The 19346-nt window shown below is 40.9% G+C and overlaps 1 protein-coding gene across 1 annotated transcript in view; it reads left to right on the top strand.

Annotated features, from left to right (window-relative positions):
• The window catches only part of DHRS3 (dehydrogenase/reductase 3), a 167091-nt gene extending 153488 nt beyond the window's left edge, over positions 1–13603 (top strand). The window contains exons 5-6 of the mRNA XM_044061724.1: positions 8209–8334; positions 12987–13603. Coding sequence (XP_043917659.1) covers positions 8209–8334; positions 12987–13071 — 211 coding nt within the window. The 3' untranslated portion in view covers positions 13072–13603. The remainder of the gene's footprint in view (positions 1–8208; positions 8335–12986) is intronic.
• Positions 13604–19346: the final 5743 nt, after the last annotated feature.

Consider the following 19346-nt stretch of genomic DNA (forward strand, 5'->3'; position numbering starts at 1 on the left):
TTGCCAGGCTCCTAGATGCAAAGTGAATTTGTCTCTTGATTTATTTAGGTTTTAAGGTAAGGTTTGCAGCCATGTTTTTCTTCAAGTAGCTGGGCTATTTTGTGAACCTCCAAACTGCTTTGTAATTTGATTTCAGCCTCACTGTATAGAATAATGCGTATACTAATTTGGGGCATTTTTCATCTCTGAGCTTATGTCATGCACTATTTTATTTCCATTTTCTACTGCCCCTGCTGCATGGCATTGTCTACTGATATGGATCTTTTGAGCTGGGATAGGGGGAGTAATGAGTTGCCAGGATAGAAAGATTCCTGGGATTCCTCACAGCATGCAGAAAAGTATAATCCAAAAGCATATCCTTTTATTTTTCTCCAGTTATTCAGTACAGATAGACTTGGTGAAAAACAGTGGGCTTTACTTGTGGGCAGGATAGATTTGTGAATGTATTAGAACTACTGCATTGATACTCATTTTATTTTGCCTCACAGAATAAGGAATGTATTTTGGGTCTTGGTATGCATTCTTTGTAATACTTTGTGACATTCTGGAACTGAAGCAGAGGTCAGCATAAGTTAAGTGGACTAGAGCCAGATCAAGGAATTCTCTTTTTTTTCTAAGTTTTTTTTTCCCAACTTTCAGATGTGGTAATGTAATGTGCTCGTTGCTCGTTTTTACTGTTGCTGGTCAGTTCAGACTGGTGGAATAACTTTGCCAGCCATCTGTTGTATCTCCTGCTGATACATGGGTGTGAACTCCTGGGTCTACCTGATAACACCGACACGCCAAAACACCGACAACGAAATAACCGACATGACAAAACCGAAAGAAACCGAAAGTTCAAAAACACGAAACTTCACATGCCCGACAAACCACAATCCCGACAATCAACAAAACAAATACCTTTCCCGAAAAACACACACACAACACAAGCACACTAAAAACCTTACAAACCTACACTAAACCTTACACACTCAACTATCTATGCACTAACCTTAACCCAAACCCTAACACTAAGGTCCATCACTCACATAGAATCACATAGATCTGTTGTCGATCTTCCGATGTTGGTGTTCTCATTGTCGACGTTGTGGACTTTTGGCGTTTTCAGGTAGACCCACACTCCTACACCATGTCATCTGCAAAGGAGCATTGCATAGCTGGCACTCGCTGTACTCCCTCACCTAGCTAAATTGACTTGATACCTAGGCTCACTCCAGGCTCTGGAGAGGCACTTCATGGATGTTGAACCGCAAAGCTACCATTTGTTGAGTAGAGTTGGAGGAGAGATGTAATGATGTGAACTGTGCCAGGAGCAGATGTGCACATTGAAGATGCGCTTTTAACTTTTAAACTGGCACTAAGAAGATTCTGTATGAATTTTGTAGGAGAAACAGTTGATGTGGGCTACTGGTATTTTGGAGTGTTGTAGTGCTTTGGTTGTCCAACTGAAGTGTAGAAGTTACAGTGTGAAGTGTGCAGCTTAGCCTTTGTGCTGACATTGAAAGATTCCTTGAATGCCAAGTACATAGCACTGATGTGCAGTGCAACAGGGGGTGGGGTGCTTTGACTTGATGATGATGTCATAATTACTACATGCTGTTTGCCACAGCGAGGCCTCTCAGGACTCGTCCTGTACTAGTCTGAAGACATGCCGAATCAAGCACTACATGGCATGCATACAACACTTATTCATGAATGAAATATGTGGTAGAAAAGTGAGTTAGAAAGATAACTTTTTTAAGCTAGTATGGGGGTATAATAGTCTTTTGTTAAAAGTGTACATGCTGAAAATAGCCTGAGGCAGAAAAAGAGGGAGCTGTTTAAATTAAAATGAATAGCGGACTGCAGAGGCTAAACAAGGAAATGTTTTTTTTTTTTTTTGTTCTGCTTGTCATTTATTAGACTTCCTGAGCCTGTTCTAAACTGGAACCCAGACCACTGAACTGGCATTAAGGGCTCTTTGTCTGATTGTGGAGGTTAAGGGCTACATTTTTGCAGGATTCCTTCTGATGCTTTGAACTGCAGGATTGACCTGGTGAGTGTTGCTGTACCATGAGCATAGTCTGTCTGTCCTGAACACCTCAGCCTAAGCCTGTCCTCTGAATTACCATCGCTGATAGCTGTAAACCATGGGGAATAGTCCTCAGAAAACATAAGTATTCTTATTTACAAAATGAAGTTTGCTCTCCATAGAGTTGATAAAACTCCCTGCATGTAGTTGTAACTAAAAAAAAAAATATAAGAAAAAAATAATAAAAAAGTACTGTGAATGAAACAATTCTTCTTTTGTTTTTAAACAAAACTGTACTTGCATGTTTTGAGCTGCAAAGAACAGAAGATGATTCAGTGGTGACTGCATATACATAAATATTGTTGGCATTTGTGTGGGTTTGTAACTAGTTAGGCATGATTTTTACCGTATAACAGACAGACAGGGTTCAAAGCTTACGTTCTGGAATGGTAAGATGACAGTCTGGTTGTGTATGAATAGTTTTCAGTAGAGCTGTATCAGTTTTTTCCTTTTACTGACCTTGGTACATTGCTGCTTTCTGTATATTGATGATTTTGAGTGGGGGGTTTTATTTGTTTACTTGCTTGTCACTGTATTATATTATTGTACTGCATGCAGCGCAGTGATTACTGTCCAATATCCAGCAAAAGACAACTCTATTAAGCACTTTTGTAACATGGGACCCGATCATAACAATTGTTAACTATCTCTTTCAGTTGTTAAGATCAGGCATTACACGTTAGGCAGTTAAATATGCATGTACTGAACAGTAAACAACAGCGGCATAGTAAAAAACAAATTTGCTTCTGCTTGTTGTCTGTCCTAGAAACATGTCCCTGGTGTTATGTAACATAAGAGAGTGTGCTACTGCCTTTCTAACAGTGCTCACTAAGTGCTTTATGGCTTTAAAAGCCAACAAAATACTTGGCGCTTTTTTTTTTGTAACTAGTAGTGCTTAGAGCAGGTAAAGTTCCATGCACTACAAACAATTATAATCTGTCTGATCATAAACCATATTAATGCGTTCTCGACATGAATGCTGAGATTCACCTTCCATATGGGTCTTTGCAGTGTTGTGGTATGAACAGTTGTACTTCACATCAGTGTAACTGAATTGTGTACCAACCAGACTATCCTGAATAACTGCTTTAGTAGTAACTGTTGATGTATTTTATTTTTCAACATTTGCTTGCACTTCCATTAATTTCTTTTTATCTAACAGTACATTTCAGGGAGTATATTTTATGACAGTATTCACAGGTAATTGTGGTTGCGGGAAACAGATCAAAGGTGATAATGTCTTGGACTTGGTATTAACTAACATGAGTCACCACTGCAGCATATCTATAGTGTCATCCTCCCTGGTAAGATCCAACCATAACGTGGTCACTTTTGAAGTCACCATCTCCCCCGACCCCACCCCAGCCCCCACCCCAGCTAGGGTCAAACAAAAAAAATCTTCTCCAAAGCTGATTACAACCTCCTGAGGGAATTTATCAACAGTTTCACAGCCCCTTCCCTCTCCATAGGAATTGGCACATATGTCCAAACCTATACCAAGGTACTATATGAGCATTTATATAGCTGCATGGCATCAGAAATACCTGACAGGAGAAAATCATTCTCCTCAAGGAAAATGGTGGACATCTGCAATAAACTGTATAATAAAAGGAAAAAAATTGTTTTCCAGGACCAAGAAGGAGCATGTGCCTAATTGGAAGCAATCTCTTCTTAGCCTGAACAAGCAAATAAAAGCACTAATGAAATCCTCCAAAGCAAACTTCGAGTCCAATCTGGGCACATCTGCTCAAGACAGTCATAAGGCCTTCATCACATATGTCCGCAATCTCAAAGGAAGCACTCAGATCTGCTCAGAACTGGTGGTCAAGGACACCACATACACAAATGCCGTAGATATAGCCAACCTGTGGCAGATGGGTTCAGTGAAAACTTCACCCCTCTGTCCCTCTCATCAGCAAATCAGGAGAACCCCAGCTCCTGCCCCCTCCCCTTATCTCTAGGGAGCAAGTCATCACTGCCCTCTCAAAGAAAAAAATACAGCCTCCGTGGGACCCGATAACATCCCAGGCTGCATCCTACATGAACTCAGGCAGGAACTTGCAGCACCATTAGGCACCCTGTTCAACCAAAGCCTGAGTATTGGCTTCATCCCAGCTGAGTGGAGGGCAGCCACTGTCATCCCTTTGCACAAAGGTGGAGTGTCCACCAATCCAGGAAATTATAGACCCATCAGCTTAATTAGCCTGATCAGCAAGGCCATAGAAAGGATTGTCATGGACTTCATTAACAAGGACATTGGCAACCTGCAAACACTCGATCCCACACAGTTTGGCTTCGTCAATGGGAGGTCATGTCTGCTTAATTTGGTCAGCTTCTTTGAGACAGTCACTAAAGCCATGGATGAGGGGAAGACAGTGAACACCTACCTTGTCCTGGCCAAAGCCTTTGACACTGTTCCCCACTCGGGCATAATAGAGAAACTCTCTCAACTAAGCATCAATCCATATGTTACCAGATGGGTAGCAAACTGTCTCACTGATAGAACCCACCTAGTAACGAGTGGTGTACCCCAGTGATCGGTCTTGAGGCCTCTGTTGTTTGGGATATACTTTTCTGAGGTGCAGGCCAAAACCAGTGAGCTTTGGCTGGCCAAGTTTGCAGATGACTGCAAGCTGGGTGCTGTCATCAATTCCCGTAGTGATGTGGACATCCTCCAAGAGGGTCTCACCCAAACAAATGACTGGTGCCAGAAACATGGCCTCTAACTGAATCCCAAAAATGCATCATCATTCCCACTGGGGAGAGTAACCTCCCCACAAATTATCACATTAGTAACGAGGTCCTAAGCACGCAATCAGTCATGAGGGTCTTGGGCAGCCAGGTTGATAGCAAACTGACCTTTGACTATGATATTGCCTCTGTTGTACGGAAAGCTTTCAACATGGCCCACTTCATTAGTAAGGGTATCTCATCCAGAGACAAGGAGGTCATAACATCTCTGTATTCTCCCCTTGTAAGACCCTTATTGAGTACAATGCCCCTTTCAGCAAGCATCTCACAAAGCACATACAGCAGCTGGAGTGACCACAGAGGTTCCTCACCAGGAGAATCTAGGACCTCAAACATCTACCCTGCACAGATAGGCTAAAAGCTCTGTCCCGCTAATCAGTCTCAGACAGACTCCTCAGAGGTGACGTCTGTTTGGCATACAAAGCAATCCCAGACTTCGCCTTGATGGGACTACTGCATATCCACAAGTCAAGCTCCACTCGAGTAACCTGCATAGGAGACCTCAACCTGGTCTGTGACATCAATAGTACTTGTTGCTGGGACAGATTTGTATCCAAGAGACTCCCCCTTCTGTGGAATAGACTCCCTCTCCATGTCAAGCAGAGTACCTCATTATCCATTTTTAAGCGTAACCTGGACAACTGGATGGGGAATAGAAAATACACCACTGGGATTCTACCTGTGTCCCTTCTGGACAGGGGCATCGGGTGCTGACTTGTCAGAACATGGGCTGAATTCTTGGCTAATCTTGTAAGAGCTTCAGGGCCAATAGCCAGCAAGTTCCTATGATCCTATGAAGAAGTAATAGAGACACTGTCTTACAGTTCTAGGATTTCTGCAGTCTTGTCTTTCACTTTTTTAATGTGATTTTACTACCATTTGTGCAGTTTCTAGAAGTTAAGAACTCCTGCATTTGTACAACATGCAGACCAAATTAAAAAATGGTTGTAAGACAAAAAGTAATAAACAACAGTGATGTCAGAGAAGAAATGTTTTAAAATTGCTCATTTAGGTGAACAAATAGATGTTTTATGGACAAGGTATTCCAGTGTTCTTTCAATGTGTGTAGAGCTCTAAACTTTGTATGCTTGGACATGTGAACAATCTTTAAATATAGTTCAAGCTTCTTGCATTGTTGTAGCATATACGTCTGTTGTATCTTCAATGCAAATGGGTACTGGCAAGTAATCTTTGAAGAAACGTTTTTATAAGACTGGAGAAGTGCAGGAAAAGAGGGTGTTGAACTTTCCTTACTTGACTAGCAGTAAAGTGACATTTTTACATATAAGAAAATATTAAATATAGCAGCTTGGAAAATGGTTTAGGAATGCTAAACTGGTTTAGAACAAAAAATGCTTGCCTGATGAGATGTAAAGGAATTTAGGTCAGTGGATGAGGAGTGAATGGATTTTGGTCTGCAAAAAGGGAAAGGATCAGGTTGTTCTGTCACGATTATGATTAGACTGCATCCTTTGTAATTTGTTTACAAACTTTATTTGGAGTGTTACAGAGAATTATAATGTTTATGTTTTTTGAGGAGAGGGGAGTTAAGAAGGCATCAGAACAGTGTGACCAATAAGTTTCAGTGCTAAATTGTGTAGAAAACTCTTGGGGAGTCACAATTTGCACCTATGATGTTATACTACCTATCAACAAGCAAGAGAGGTATTTAAGGGTGATTTGTTAAATACAGAGGTGAAGTTATCACAGCAAGTTCAATAGGTAACCCAGACGTGGCCAGTAAACTCTTAAGGTACACTGCAGAAGTTGCCTGCCCGCTAACAGAAGGGCAGTGTGTCCAACAATGCCATCAGCACTCCAGCTTCAGGAACCGACTTGGAAAGTTGGAAGGCAGGAGTAAGAGAGGGCTGGATGACTTTATCCCTGGCCAAGTGCTTACTATGACCAGTGGCTAGGGGTGGGATTGGTGGCATTTACATCACCGTAATGCCATTGCACACCACCATTGAAGAAGGATTCTCTATGGCATGTACTGTTCAAGTGTAACAGCACAAAAGAACATGTGGTCAGCCACTCACAGTCAAGAAAGAATGTTTGGAGAGTGAGTCTGCCATAGTGTAAAAAGCAAGTAGCTCAACTCCACGTAGTAGGGCAAACGTGATAGAGGGCTCCAGTGGAACTGTAGCAAGCTCCCTGGGCAAAGCTCCCCATATTGAAGACCATAAAAAAAGTTCCCATTAAAACTGAGGACCAAAAAAGTCTTTTAAGGGTAAACACCTTTGCTAAAGTATAAAAAAGAGCTATACTAGCATATTGCTAGAGTCCATAAAGAACAAACCAGATACCAAACATCATGTAAGCATCTGCACAGCTGTGTAAATAGTTAAGAATAGATAAAGCTTGTGGTTATTGATTGGCACCTCTTCTATAGTGCAGGCTGCTCCCCCTAATAACTTGTGCCCAGGGCAGCCAACTCTTTGCTCCATCCTTCCTGTGACTTGGGGCCATGGTGCACCAGGAGATATGAGAGAGGAGATGTGAGTGTGTGACCCCTTGCAAAAAGAATTAAAAAAAAAAGATGCAGCATACAAAGTATTACCCGCAAAGTTACAAAGACAGAGAAATGATGCTAATGCATTTAATGCTTGATGCAGTCAGTAAGTAGTAAGGCATTACTTGGAGCATTGGGTGCCATTTTGGAAGAAATGCAAGGGGAAGTGAAATTTGGCTGAAAGTAAGAATACAACAGCAAATCACCTAAATAGTGAAGGGAAAAGAGGGGCCCAAGTATGAAAGGTCACCTAAAACGTCTCTTAAAGGGGAAGAGTGTCTGAACAGGAAGGACTGAGGGCATCTGGAAGGGGAAAAGAATGTGAACAGAAAAGACAGAGGGGTGGAAGATGACATGGGTGGCAGCTAGAAGTGGAGGAAAAATTTCTTTTCTGATAACTCAGACTATATTGCTCTCTTAGTAGAGCTGGGAGCTTCTTAACAGAAAAGTGAGGCAGGGGTAGGTGCATAGTGGATAGTGTAAGCCTCCTCCATCAACATATTTCTCTGCATATGATTTATTGCTTGGACAAATTAACGGTTCCCTCAGCATCTAACAAAGAAATGTACCGTTGTGAAAGTTAGAAACACTGTAGTGTTGCTGATCTGTTGAAGTTAATAGCATTTCTTAAGGAAAGTTTTCCACAAAGAGAAACCCCCATACTGTGCAGTTAAAAATGTTGTTACAGTAGTTTGAGGATTACTGAGGGACCAAGAAAATACTGTATGAAAATTCTATGAAGAACAGCATTGGTGCTTTTTTAAGTGAATGAATAGTTTAAGGGAACCCTAAAAGTAGAGTACTTGTCATCAGCCCAGCTAACTACCACCAGTTACAGCTGTGAACATCTGTTTGCTGTCTTTTTAATTTCTAGGTTCCCAAGTCTCTTTCCTCCTCTGAAACCAGAGACAGTGGCACGTAAAACAGTAGAGGCAGTTCGCTCAAACCAAGCACTTCTCCTCCTGCCTTGGACAATGCATATACTGGTGGTCTTGAAAAGGTAAGTGTTGTAGATAAATGCAAACAGATTTCAGCTGACTTAGCCTTGTATGGAAGAAGAATTGGGGGAAAAAATCTCTTGGGTTAGCACATGGGTGTTTCTGTTTCCATCTTAAGCCAGAAGCTGATACTAAGCCCAGACAACCATTTTTAACAGAGGTAACCTGGAGATTTTACTTTTGGCCTTCTCTCTCTGGTAAAATTCTAGTGCCGACACAGAGAAAATGATTAAGGTTTCTGTCTCTCAACTTTAGAGTAAAATCCTGACCCTTTTTTAGTTTGTGCAGGCTGCTTGTACCTTGTATCCACTTTTCATAGGATCAGAGGAGATTACTAGGCTATTGACCCAGAGGTCATTTTAAGCCTACCTGTTTCATCCCAATGTAATACCATAGAAATGCTAGTCAGTACCTAATATTACATTTAGTGATGACTGCCCATGTCCAGGAGGGTTGTGGGCTCTGTCCCTGGTAAGAATTTACAGTGCCCCATCCACTCTTCCAGGTTCCTCTTGAGCAGTTTCATAGAGGTGCTCTGATTCACATGAATTGGTAGCCCATTCCAAAGACATGGCAGTCGCTGGGAGATAAATTTGTCCCTCCAGCATGTCCTATTTAAGTCACATGCCATATTTAGGTCTCTGCAATGGGTAGCCCTAGTCCAGTTTGATTTACAGATATGTAGCAAGTTCATTATGTTTGAGTCTTGGATTCCTCTGTAGGCCAGGCGTAAGTCTACCCTAAGAAGTCTATATGATACGGAGTCTAATGACAGAGACTTTAGTCAGTCTGTGTAAGGCACATGCTGGTGCCCCTTGATCTTCTTTGTTAGAAACCTCTGAGGTCTCTCTAATTGCTGCAGGTGCTTAGTGTGGTACATGACAAATGGGGTGTTATACTCAATTATGAGCTGGATAAGTGCAGACTATAGGGGGGTTATAATTTCTTTTGCTCTCGAAGTGATGCCTTTACTAATCAAGTGTGGTATATAGAAAGCTTTCCTTACTACAGTAGACACATAGTGGTCATAGTTAAGGTCGCAGTCAACTTGTGATCCCAGGTCCCTTACCACTTCATGGGTACTTAAGGTATTGTTGTGGATTTGATGATGTGATGGGACATTGTTTGTGCCAAAGGGACTGATGAGGCATTTCTTTGCATTCAGTTTGAGACCATGACTAGTACGCCAGTTGCTGGTCTGTGTGAGACCCTCCTGAAGTATACTGATGTCATTTGGGGATTCAGTGATTGCACCTAGCTTGCAGTTGATGGCAAACTTGGTCAGCCACAACCCTTTAGTTTTGACCTGAACTTCTGAGAAGTATATACCAAACAGTAGGGGGCCCAGCACTGACCCCTGTGACACCCCAATGTTAACAGGTCTGCTGGTTATTGTGGAGTCCCACTTTGATACTGTTTTTCCAGTTTGTGAACCAGTTGGCAACCCATCTTATAATGAATGAGTTTACATTCAGTTTGTTAAGTTTATTGGTAATGCCTGAATTTGGGATTGTGTCGAAAGCCTTTGCTCGTTCGAGGTTTGCCATGTGCACAGATTTGACCTCATCAATGGCCTTGGTCACATTTTCAAAGAAATCTACCATATTTAACCGGCAGGATCTGCCCTTCTCCTGGAACTTCAGTTTCTTCTGTTCTTTCAGGACCATAGTGATTGAGATGGCTATTCATTAGCAACTATAAAACACACACACACACACACACACACACACACACACACACACACACACACACAAACACACACTTTTTCTCTTTTTCATAGTTTGAGCAAGGACATTTAATGCTGTGCTTTCTCAGTTCTCTTTGCTCACCACATGTTGTAGCAAAGCCTGCGGAGAAATACTGAACCATTTTTAATTACATTTCCCCTGCTTAATGCTGTTTTGCCAGTTTGGAGTTACCTTAAGGAAGAATAGTAAGGTAAGGGGATATGGTGTTTGAAATCCTCATATGGGAGAGGTGCAGGGGGCTTGTTGCACCATGGGACAGCAGCACAGAAAAACAGTTGGTGGAGTTGACTGATGGTTATTAGGGAGGGGGTCAGGGTAAAAGAAAGATCCAAACAAATTAAAATTACATTTCTGCATGCTGGACTCAACTTAACAAATGTAACTTGCTAATGTAGGTTATGTTTAACTGGTGAGATTATGGGAGGCATCCTTTAGCATTTCTCTTGTCAGCATTAGTAATGCCGACTCTTTCCTTTTTAAATATGTTTATGTTAGTGTAATGATTTTTACTGCTTACTAGTTCACATTAACTGCTGTTTTTTTTTTACACTGTGACCATCATATTTTAAGTACTATTTCCCTGTAATGTTCCTGTTATATGATGAGTAGATCTTTTGTGCATGCTTTCCTTCACATTAGTGTAGGCCAAGGTTTATTTTGAAGCTGTGTGTGGTTCACATCAGTTTCAGACACGTCTTTAAATGGCTAATTGACAGTGTATTGGCTAGTATACACCTTTGTCAACTTCCTCGTGAGATTGATAAGATTGTTGGTGTGTGTCTGTCTGTCTGGCTGGCTGCCTCAGTGTGTGTGTGTGTGTGTGTGTGTGTGTGTGTGTGTGTGTGTGTGTGTGTGTGTGTGTGTGTGTGTGTGTGTGTGTGTGTGTGTGTGAAGGCTGACCAGTACTTAACCTCAGTCAGGTGCTAAGTACATGTACAGTAATGCAGAGCCCTCCATATTCTTCTGTCATTGCCTATCTTTCTCAAATGTACTTCAGAGTACCATTTGAAACATTTTGAAATCACAAAGAACTCTTATTTGTGTATTCACGTTTTCTTCTTGATCCATTTATGTTTGCTGAACTGGACCTGCTTTTTACAAATATCTGCCGCTATATGAAAATGTGTTTGCATGATAGCATTTTTATTTGCATCAGGTTTCTGATGTGCTGCCTTATAATGTGGTTTATTTTGCCCAAGATTTCTTCGAAGAGTCGTGTACACTTTACATATGAAAGCATTCAACTTATAAGAAGATAACAGCTTCTTGTTAGCATTTTACTAAAGTTTTAATTGAACTGGTTGACAGTTACTTAATTATTTCACTAGTGTTTGTACATTATAATTATTGTAATAAGCGTCTTCATGAGCAGTGATGCAATTATGTACTGCCTGCACGCTGTTAAAGCAGCACATAATTTGTGTGCTTCATTAAGGCATCCCCATTCAGCTGGAGTTTTAAAACTTGCTATTTACACGTCCAATAGTAAGAATAAAAAGTTAGTTTTACAGTCAGTGTTTACATGGATGAAGATGCATGCATACTCTGTTTTATTTAAAATAAAGTTTTAAAAATAAAATTTCACAAGGGATCTTTAACACAGTACAACTGCATATGTCTGTGTACTTGATGTAGTGTTACTTTCAAGTCTGGTTATGTTCTCAGTGTTAGATTTTGTGGTTTTCAAAATGCTCATTCATTGAGCACATATTAATTTTACTGTTTTTATGCATTATTCTAACCTGTAGTTGTTTATCTGCCTTTAAAAAAGAATTGCTTTGCAGGTAAATTCCTTCAGAGAATTAAGAGGTTGTATTTCTAATCCCTGCCATCTACCTCAGTGAAAAAGAGCTGTCCTTGGAATGCTTGGTCTTTATCTACCTAGCTGGACATTAAACCCCACTTTAATTTCTAAAATTTAGTGACTAGTATATCAGTTGTAAATTGAAGAACTGTACCATACAGCCAAATCCCTTTATTTAAGTCACTGTGATCCCTATTGCAAAACCTTCATTTGCAGTATCTTAGAAGAAGAATAGTGGACTTAGCAAGAGGTACTGATGAGATGTCCTCCAAAACCCACCTCCAGCAAGGCCTCTCTACTTATGAACCAGCCCTGATATCTGGTGTTTAGCACTGCGGTACTTCCAGACTACCACTGTGGCTTGAAATGTGCTACTTTTAATAGTGCTAGAATGACCGCACTGTGACTGCATGATGAATCAAAGGGCGAGGTAATTGGTACCTTCTTGCTTGATATGTATTTTACCCTGATATAGGGAGGTTACCACAGAACTGGGAAGGTAGTTAACATGGCTTACATCTTGGGTATTCTTTACTGAGTACCCCTGAGAGGGCCTTTTACAAAGGTTTTGACTTGCTGCCCTACAAGCGGCATAGCATTCGTAAGATTATGTTCATTGTCAACAATGATTAGGTTAAAAAAAAGATGTCCAAAATCTGAAAAGTCATAAATTGCCATTTCACATGGCATAGCAGTCTTTTGTCTTCTACAACCCCATCTTGTCTGCATACTATTTAAGTTACTCCATCTTGTTTGCTGTTTGAACTGCTCCATCTTGTGTGGTTATTGTTTAAATACTATTTAAACTGCTCCGTTTTGTGTGTTTATTGTTTAAATACTATTTAAACTGCCCCATCTTGTGTAGTTATTGTTTAAATACCATTTAAACTGCCCCATCTTGTGTGGTTATTGTTTAAATACCATTTAAACTGCTCCATCTTGTGTGGTTATTGTTTAAATACCATTTAAACTGCTCCATCTTGTGCGGTTATTGCTTAAATTGCTTGCTGTTACTTTGTTCGCCTAACATCAACATTAGTCTGGCTGAACATAAGTAAATGTAATTGCATTGATCTTTAACACTTTTTTTCCCATTTTGCAGCATCCTTCCTCTGGCAGCGCTTCAGGAAATCCACAAATTTTCTGGTACTTACACATGCATGAACACATTCAAAGGGCGGACATAGAACTAAAGGTTTGGACTCTTTTCTTGTGAAGAGAACCTATGAAAAAATAAATCAGAGGAGACTGTGATTACTGCCTGCTCTGCAAAGCACATTGTGGCTAGATGGCCAAGAATCTTATAGGGGCACAGTACTACCAGACCATACTGATGGCACTGAAGCGGTGTTGTGGGACAAATCTGAGCCCCTAACTGTTGGTGACTGTTGGAGAAACGGAAATATGTTTTATTTGCAAAACTAAAACCTCTGTGTAGATTTGGAAACTCACCAGAAAATTTCTAAACAAACCTAATAATACTTCTGCTGCAGTAAACAAATATAAGTATTTTTAATTTGTGCTGTGCTAGGGAATGCATTTCTCTCATTGACTGGAACTGTTTTTCACCAGTACTGATAATCCATTTAGGAGAATGTCATTACTTTTCAGACAACATAATATTACTAAACACTTTTCTGTTGGTAACTGGAACAGTTTCTCCTTTCAGCATGCATACAAGACAATAAATGTAAAATATAATGTTTTTATTAATGTAAACTGTTGTTGTCTGTTATACAGAAGTCTATAGAGGCCAGTTGTCTAAAGTTCTTCCACTTGTTAATTGGTCTTGGAAGTGCTGTATTGAAATATTTGCTAATTATGGCAAGTTATATTTTTAACTTGTGATCAGAACAGATTTATTGGGTATGCTGAATATTATTGTTTGATTGCTGGACTCTTCAGTTCTTACTAAGGATATCCATACAAGCATGAACTTTAAAATAGATAGTTGATTCTGGAAGTGCATCTAATTAGCCTCCATTATCTGACAACAAAGCCAGTAGTGTAGAATTTATACTCAAGTGTTTTGTACCTCACTTGTGTGCTTATTTTGTGACTAAAACTATAGGCAATGAAGCATCGTCTTATGATTTAGGGATGGAAGATGTCGATTAGTCAGGATTTTGCTTACTGTTTCCCAGGCCTCAACTTCCTCTGTCATGGATCAGAAGATCAGTCTAAAGGCATTCTGATAAGTGGGTCTTTAGAACAAAGTAAAGAACGATCTCTGAAAGTCTTTGTCTTTGCAGTTAACAGAGCACTCTCATAGCCTAAATTGTAAAAAAACATACACATACATCATATATGCACTATAAAAAACACAGAAGCAGCTACAAACTCACCAGTTGGGAACCTTCTTATAAGTAAAGGTGATCTGCTTTTTGTATAATTGAAATAGTGTAGAGTCATGGGATTGTATGCTGCATGTTCAGTGAACATAGCCTTTGCCTTCAGAGATAACTTGTAGGGTCCCTGATTGTCAAGCCACAGCTGATAATCACATTGTAGGGTTAACCATTATAATTGGAAATACGTTGATTTGGGAGAGGTGTTTGACCAGTAATTGGAAATGTCTTGATTTGGGAGAGGTGTTTAACCAGTAATTGGAAATGTCTTGATTTGGGAGAGGTGTTTGACCAGTAATTGGAAATGTCTTGATTTGGGAGAGGTGTTTGACCAGTAATTGGAAATTCTTGGCCATGCTTACTTTGCAAAGCACTGTGGATTTCAGACTTTTCTTTTTTTTTGGGGGGGGGGGGTGTATCACTCCCATGCTCAGGCTACAGCAGGAAACCCACAAATGGCTCTGATGTGAGTTGACATGCACCTGACATGTGACCTGTATTGGCAGACATTTTGTAGCTGTTCACTGCTTTTTCCATTTACTAGTGTTTCATTGGTTAACTCTGGTCTTCATTTTTTTCAGTCAGTAACAGAAATATATCTTTCAACTTTTTTCCAAGGATTGTGGTACAAAAAATGTTTTGCAAACTACTGTGGGATTTTAAACAGTTGATATAATTTCTCTACCAAACTCTACTGGGTGACTTATTGGAGGGGATACTAGAAAGTACATAAATAGCCTAGCAGAAAGGTGAAGGGTGGAAGCATTTTCAGATCTGCAACGCTGAAGGTTTTTTTTGCTCTTTTTATGTTGTTCACTTATCTGCCCCAGCCTAGTGAATTGGCCCATTCATTCTCTATTTCTGGTGTAAGAGTTAACTAGGAGGGGGCCATCATTCATTATTCAGACAGACTTCAAGGGGGGGGGTTTGAGTGTTTTCTGGTTTAATCCCTACCCCAACATGTACCTAGCAAAGCACCATGGAGGCTACTTGCAATGGACTGATCTGGGAGACCATTCCCTCACTTGTGCAAGGGGTGTTCTCTCCAAGCAGCCCTTGCCCCTTCATAGCACATAGTTTCTGTAGTCTCCACCAGGGAAATCATGTCATTTTTTGTGCTCTCAGATGTTCACAACCCCCCTACCCTCCAGGAGAGGGGAATATGCCATGACGCTTCACTCCACCCATCTGACTCCTCCACTGCTGAGGCCACTAATCAAAAGGTGGTTGCCTGGTTCACAATTAGGACTCCATTGCCCTGCATCATGGAACCAGGTGTACTACTCCCTTAATGTTAATAAAAATGGATGTGCTGTTACTGAACCACAACAGTAGCAGAAATTTTTACTCATTTCTTTGCACCCCATTGCAGTAACAGCCAAGGCCTTCTTTCAGCTACATCTCGGATTACAGCCAAGTTGGTCTTTGCTTTCTTCAGCAACTTCCAGTTCTTGGAGGCATTACTGGCCAAAGTATACTGCTAGCTGCCAGCTGTGGTTGGACAAGATCTGTTGGCCTATACACTAAATTTCTCAGGTCATACAACACCGTTATTACCTTTCTATTAAAAGATATTATAAACATATCATTCTCTTCAGGTTTTGTAGATACAGAAGATATGAAAATTTCTATCCTTCCCAAAACATGGCTCTGGTTCACATGCCCAGTCAGACTTTTACAGATCCGTTGCTGTTCTGTCACATTTGGCCAAAGTACTGGAGAAAGCAGCTTACCGTACAGTTAAAGACACTTAAGTACAGTATTAATTGGTCTTTTAAAGAGACTTTGATTGAATGGAACATACTACACCTAGTTATAGACCTGTGAATCTACAGTCTGAGCTTCTCTGCCCTGAGTGGGTTTGCTGACCACCTTCAACACACATGCTTTTGTGTAACATTTAAAAAGGAGCAATTTAAATCTCTAAGAGAATCAGTTCCCCAAGGCTCAGTACTTGGGCCCATACTTTTATTCTTATCATTAACCCGTGTACCATCTCACTTCGTGACAAAAACATGCTTCTTTATGCATATGATACGGTTTGAACATCTGTTAATTCTCTTATTTTGATTAACTGCTTCAACAACAGTATGGCTCAACTGTGTATGTCAGTAGAACAGGTAAAAACAAAATGAATCTGGGAAAGACCAAAACAATCATCTTTTGATACTCAGAATTAACTTAACATGAGTAGGGGACCATGGAGGTCAGGTAATAGTCCACTGAAACAAATAACAATGCTTAGAAATACCTGGGCATCTTGTTGGGCCATTTTCTAACTTTCACCACCCACAGCCTCCATTTATGGAATAAAGTCTCAGCTATATCGCACAAATGCAATGTAAACAACCTGCTAATAAAACAGGCTAAGTATATTGTTGGGAAATTAGGCCTGCTCCCATCCACCCATGTTATTGCTTTACAGATCATTTGGTGCTATGTGTACTCCTAAGTAATCAAGATTACAGGCCTCATGGAACACAATTTGCAGATTTATGAGAGATGCACACAAGTGGTACCTTGATTATCTCATTATTAGTAAAGCAGCTAAAGCTATGTAGCTACTTCTACCTGTATGGTTCATAGGTGTGTACTAGACTAATGGCCCTGGAGCCTTTACAAGCCTAGCCATAGGATTACCCTGGTATAGTGCCACCTGACCTTAGTTCCCAGTGGCTCTGTCGAGTAGAGCCACTGGAGTTATCCCCGGGGTAAATTTTCTGTTTCCCATCCACTCATCAAGATTTCTCTTGAAGAGGGTCAGCGAGGTTCTCTGCTTGACATGTATTGAAAGTCTGTTCCATAGTATGATTGAACCTGTCCCTCCAGCATGTTCTGTTAATTGTGGTAATGAGGTTGAGGTCTCTGGAGCGTGTGATGCGGAGGGATTGGGATTTCTTTAGATGTAGCACTTCTAATAGAGCGGGGTCAGACATGGCTTTGTGAGTCAAGCAGAGATCACCTCTAAGTAGACGATATGAGACAGAGAATAGTTGGAGTTTTTTGGGTCTGTCCATATAGGACAAGTGTTTAAGGCCTAGGATCCTCTTTGTGAGGTACTTTTCTGGCCTCTCCAGTTGTTGCAGGTGTCTAGTGAGGTACATGCCAAATGGGGCATTGTACTCGATGATTGGCCTAATGAGGGAAGAGTAGAGGGAGACAATGACCTCTTTCTTCCTGGATGCAAATCCCTTAGTAATGAGATGTGCCACATAGAAGGACTTTCTGACCACAGTGGCAATGTGGTGATCAAAAGAGAGGTTGCTGTCAACCTGTGTTCCCAGATCTGTTATAATGCCTTCTGTGTTCAGTGGACTACCATCAATGTGGTAATTCATGGGAACTGGGTTTTTCCCAAAGGGGATGACGACACATTTTTGGCATTGAGCTTAAGGCCATGGTTCTGACACCAGTCGTTGGTCACAGTGATGCCATTTTGTAGGATGTCAACATCATTTGGGGAGTTAATAATAGCTCCCAATTTGCAATTGTCTGCAAACTTTGTCACCCAGAGTCCCTTCGTGTTGGCCTGGACTTCAGAGAAGTAAACAGGAGAGGACCCAAGACTGAACCCTGTGGGACTCCACTCATGAGTAATCGGCAGTCTGACTTGAAGTCAGCTACGTTCACACTGTGGATTCTATCTGTGAGCCAGTTTGCAACCCACCTAGTGATATAGGGGTTGATGCCAAGCTTAGTGAGTTTTTCTATGATTCCTGAGTGGGGAATGGTATCAAAAGCCTTGGCCAGATCAAGGTAGGCTGTATGAACCACCTTGCCTTCATCCACAGCTCTGGTGATGGACGTAAAGAAGTTGACCAGGTTGAGCAGGCATGAATGATCTACCCTTCACGAAACCAAACTGTGTGGGATTGAGAGTTTGGAGATTCCCTATATCCTTGTTTATTAGGTCCATGATGATGCGTTCCATAGTTTTGCATATCAGACTCATCAGGCTAATGGGGCGATAGTTCCCAGGGTCTATAGTCACTCCTCCTTTGTGGAGATGGATGACTGTAGCAGTGCGCCATTCAGCAGGGACAAAGCCTGAGGTGAGGTTATGATTGAACAGAGCACACAGGTGAGGTGCCAGTTCACTCTGTAGTTCATGTAGACTACAACCAGGGATATTGTCAGCTCCTGTAGAAGCTGTATTCTTGGCCTTGGACAGTGCTGTTTTAACCTGTGCAGCAGTAATACTGGGTGCCTGGGGATCTACTGGTATTGTGATTGGTCCTTTGGGGGGGAGGGGTAACGTTGGCACTGAATCTGTCGGACAGTATACTGTCAATATCTGTTGGCTCGGTGTAGGAGGTACCATTGTGCAGTAGCTCAGAGCAAATCTGGGTATTGCCATGGAGATTCTTTACATAACTATAGAAGGCCTTGTGGTTGTCTTTACTATCTGCTGCAATTCTGTTTTCATACCGAGCTTTAGAGGATTTGATGAGGGATCTCAACTTTTTGTTGAGGCAGATAAGAGAGTTTTTGCAGTCTTGGGACTTCAGCTTATTCCGCATCAGTTTCCTCCTTCTGTTGTAGAGTTTGTTTATGGCAGGGGACCACCAGATTGACTTTCTTTTTTTTTTTGGAGGTGAGTGTCTTGGTTCTATTGGGTATGGTAACTCTTCTCCTTTGTACAATCAATAAATCTTGACTGCTCATCACCTCGGGATATTGATTTCACTTAAACACTTCTCTGAATTAATCCCTAACAGTTACAGAGGAAGACAGTGACTCTGACTTTGGTTCCAGGATTCCAAAGCAGATGTCATTTCAAGCTGTATTACAGCATTTACAGCAGAGGTGGATCTTCTTACCTTTCGTAATTGCCTTCAGTATGTCAAAATCTCTCAGAACTACTTCAGCCACTCAACAAGAGCTTTCATCGGGTTCAAATCAGTGAAGCAGTTACATCTGCCTCTTGCTGTTTATTTCAGACTGACATCGGATTACACTCTTCATTTCCTCTCGCCACTCAATAATGATTGGTCACATTTCTCTCTACCAGCCTTTCTGTTTGAAAATTATTTTTTTTACTAGGTGAATTTGTCAATATTTGATGGCATTGCTTATATATATCCTTTTAGAGCACTCTCATCAGCTTAATTTTT

This window comes from Protopterus annectens, chromosome 2.part0 (assembly GCF_019279795.1).
Source record: "Protopterus annectens isolate FY-2018-M chromosome 2.part0, PAN1.0, whole genome shotgun sequence".
In the NCBI taxonomy this organism is placed as follows: domain Eukaryota; kingdom Metazoa; phylum Chordata; order Ceratodontiformes; family Protopteridae; genus Protopterus; species Protopterus annectens.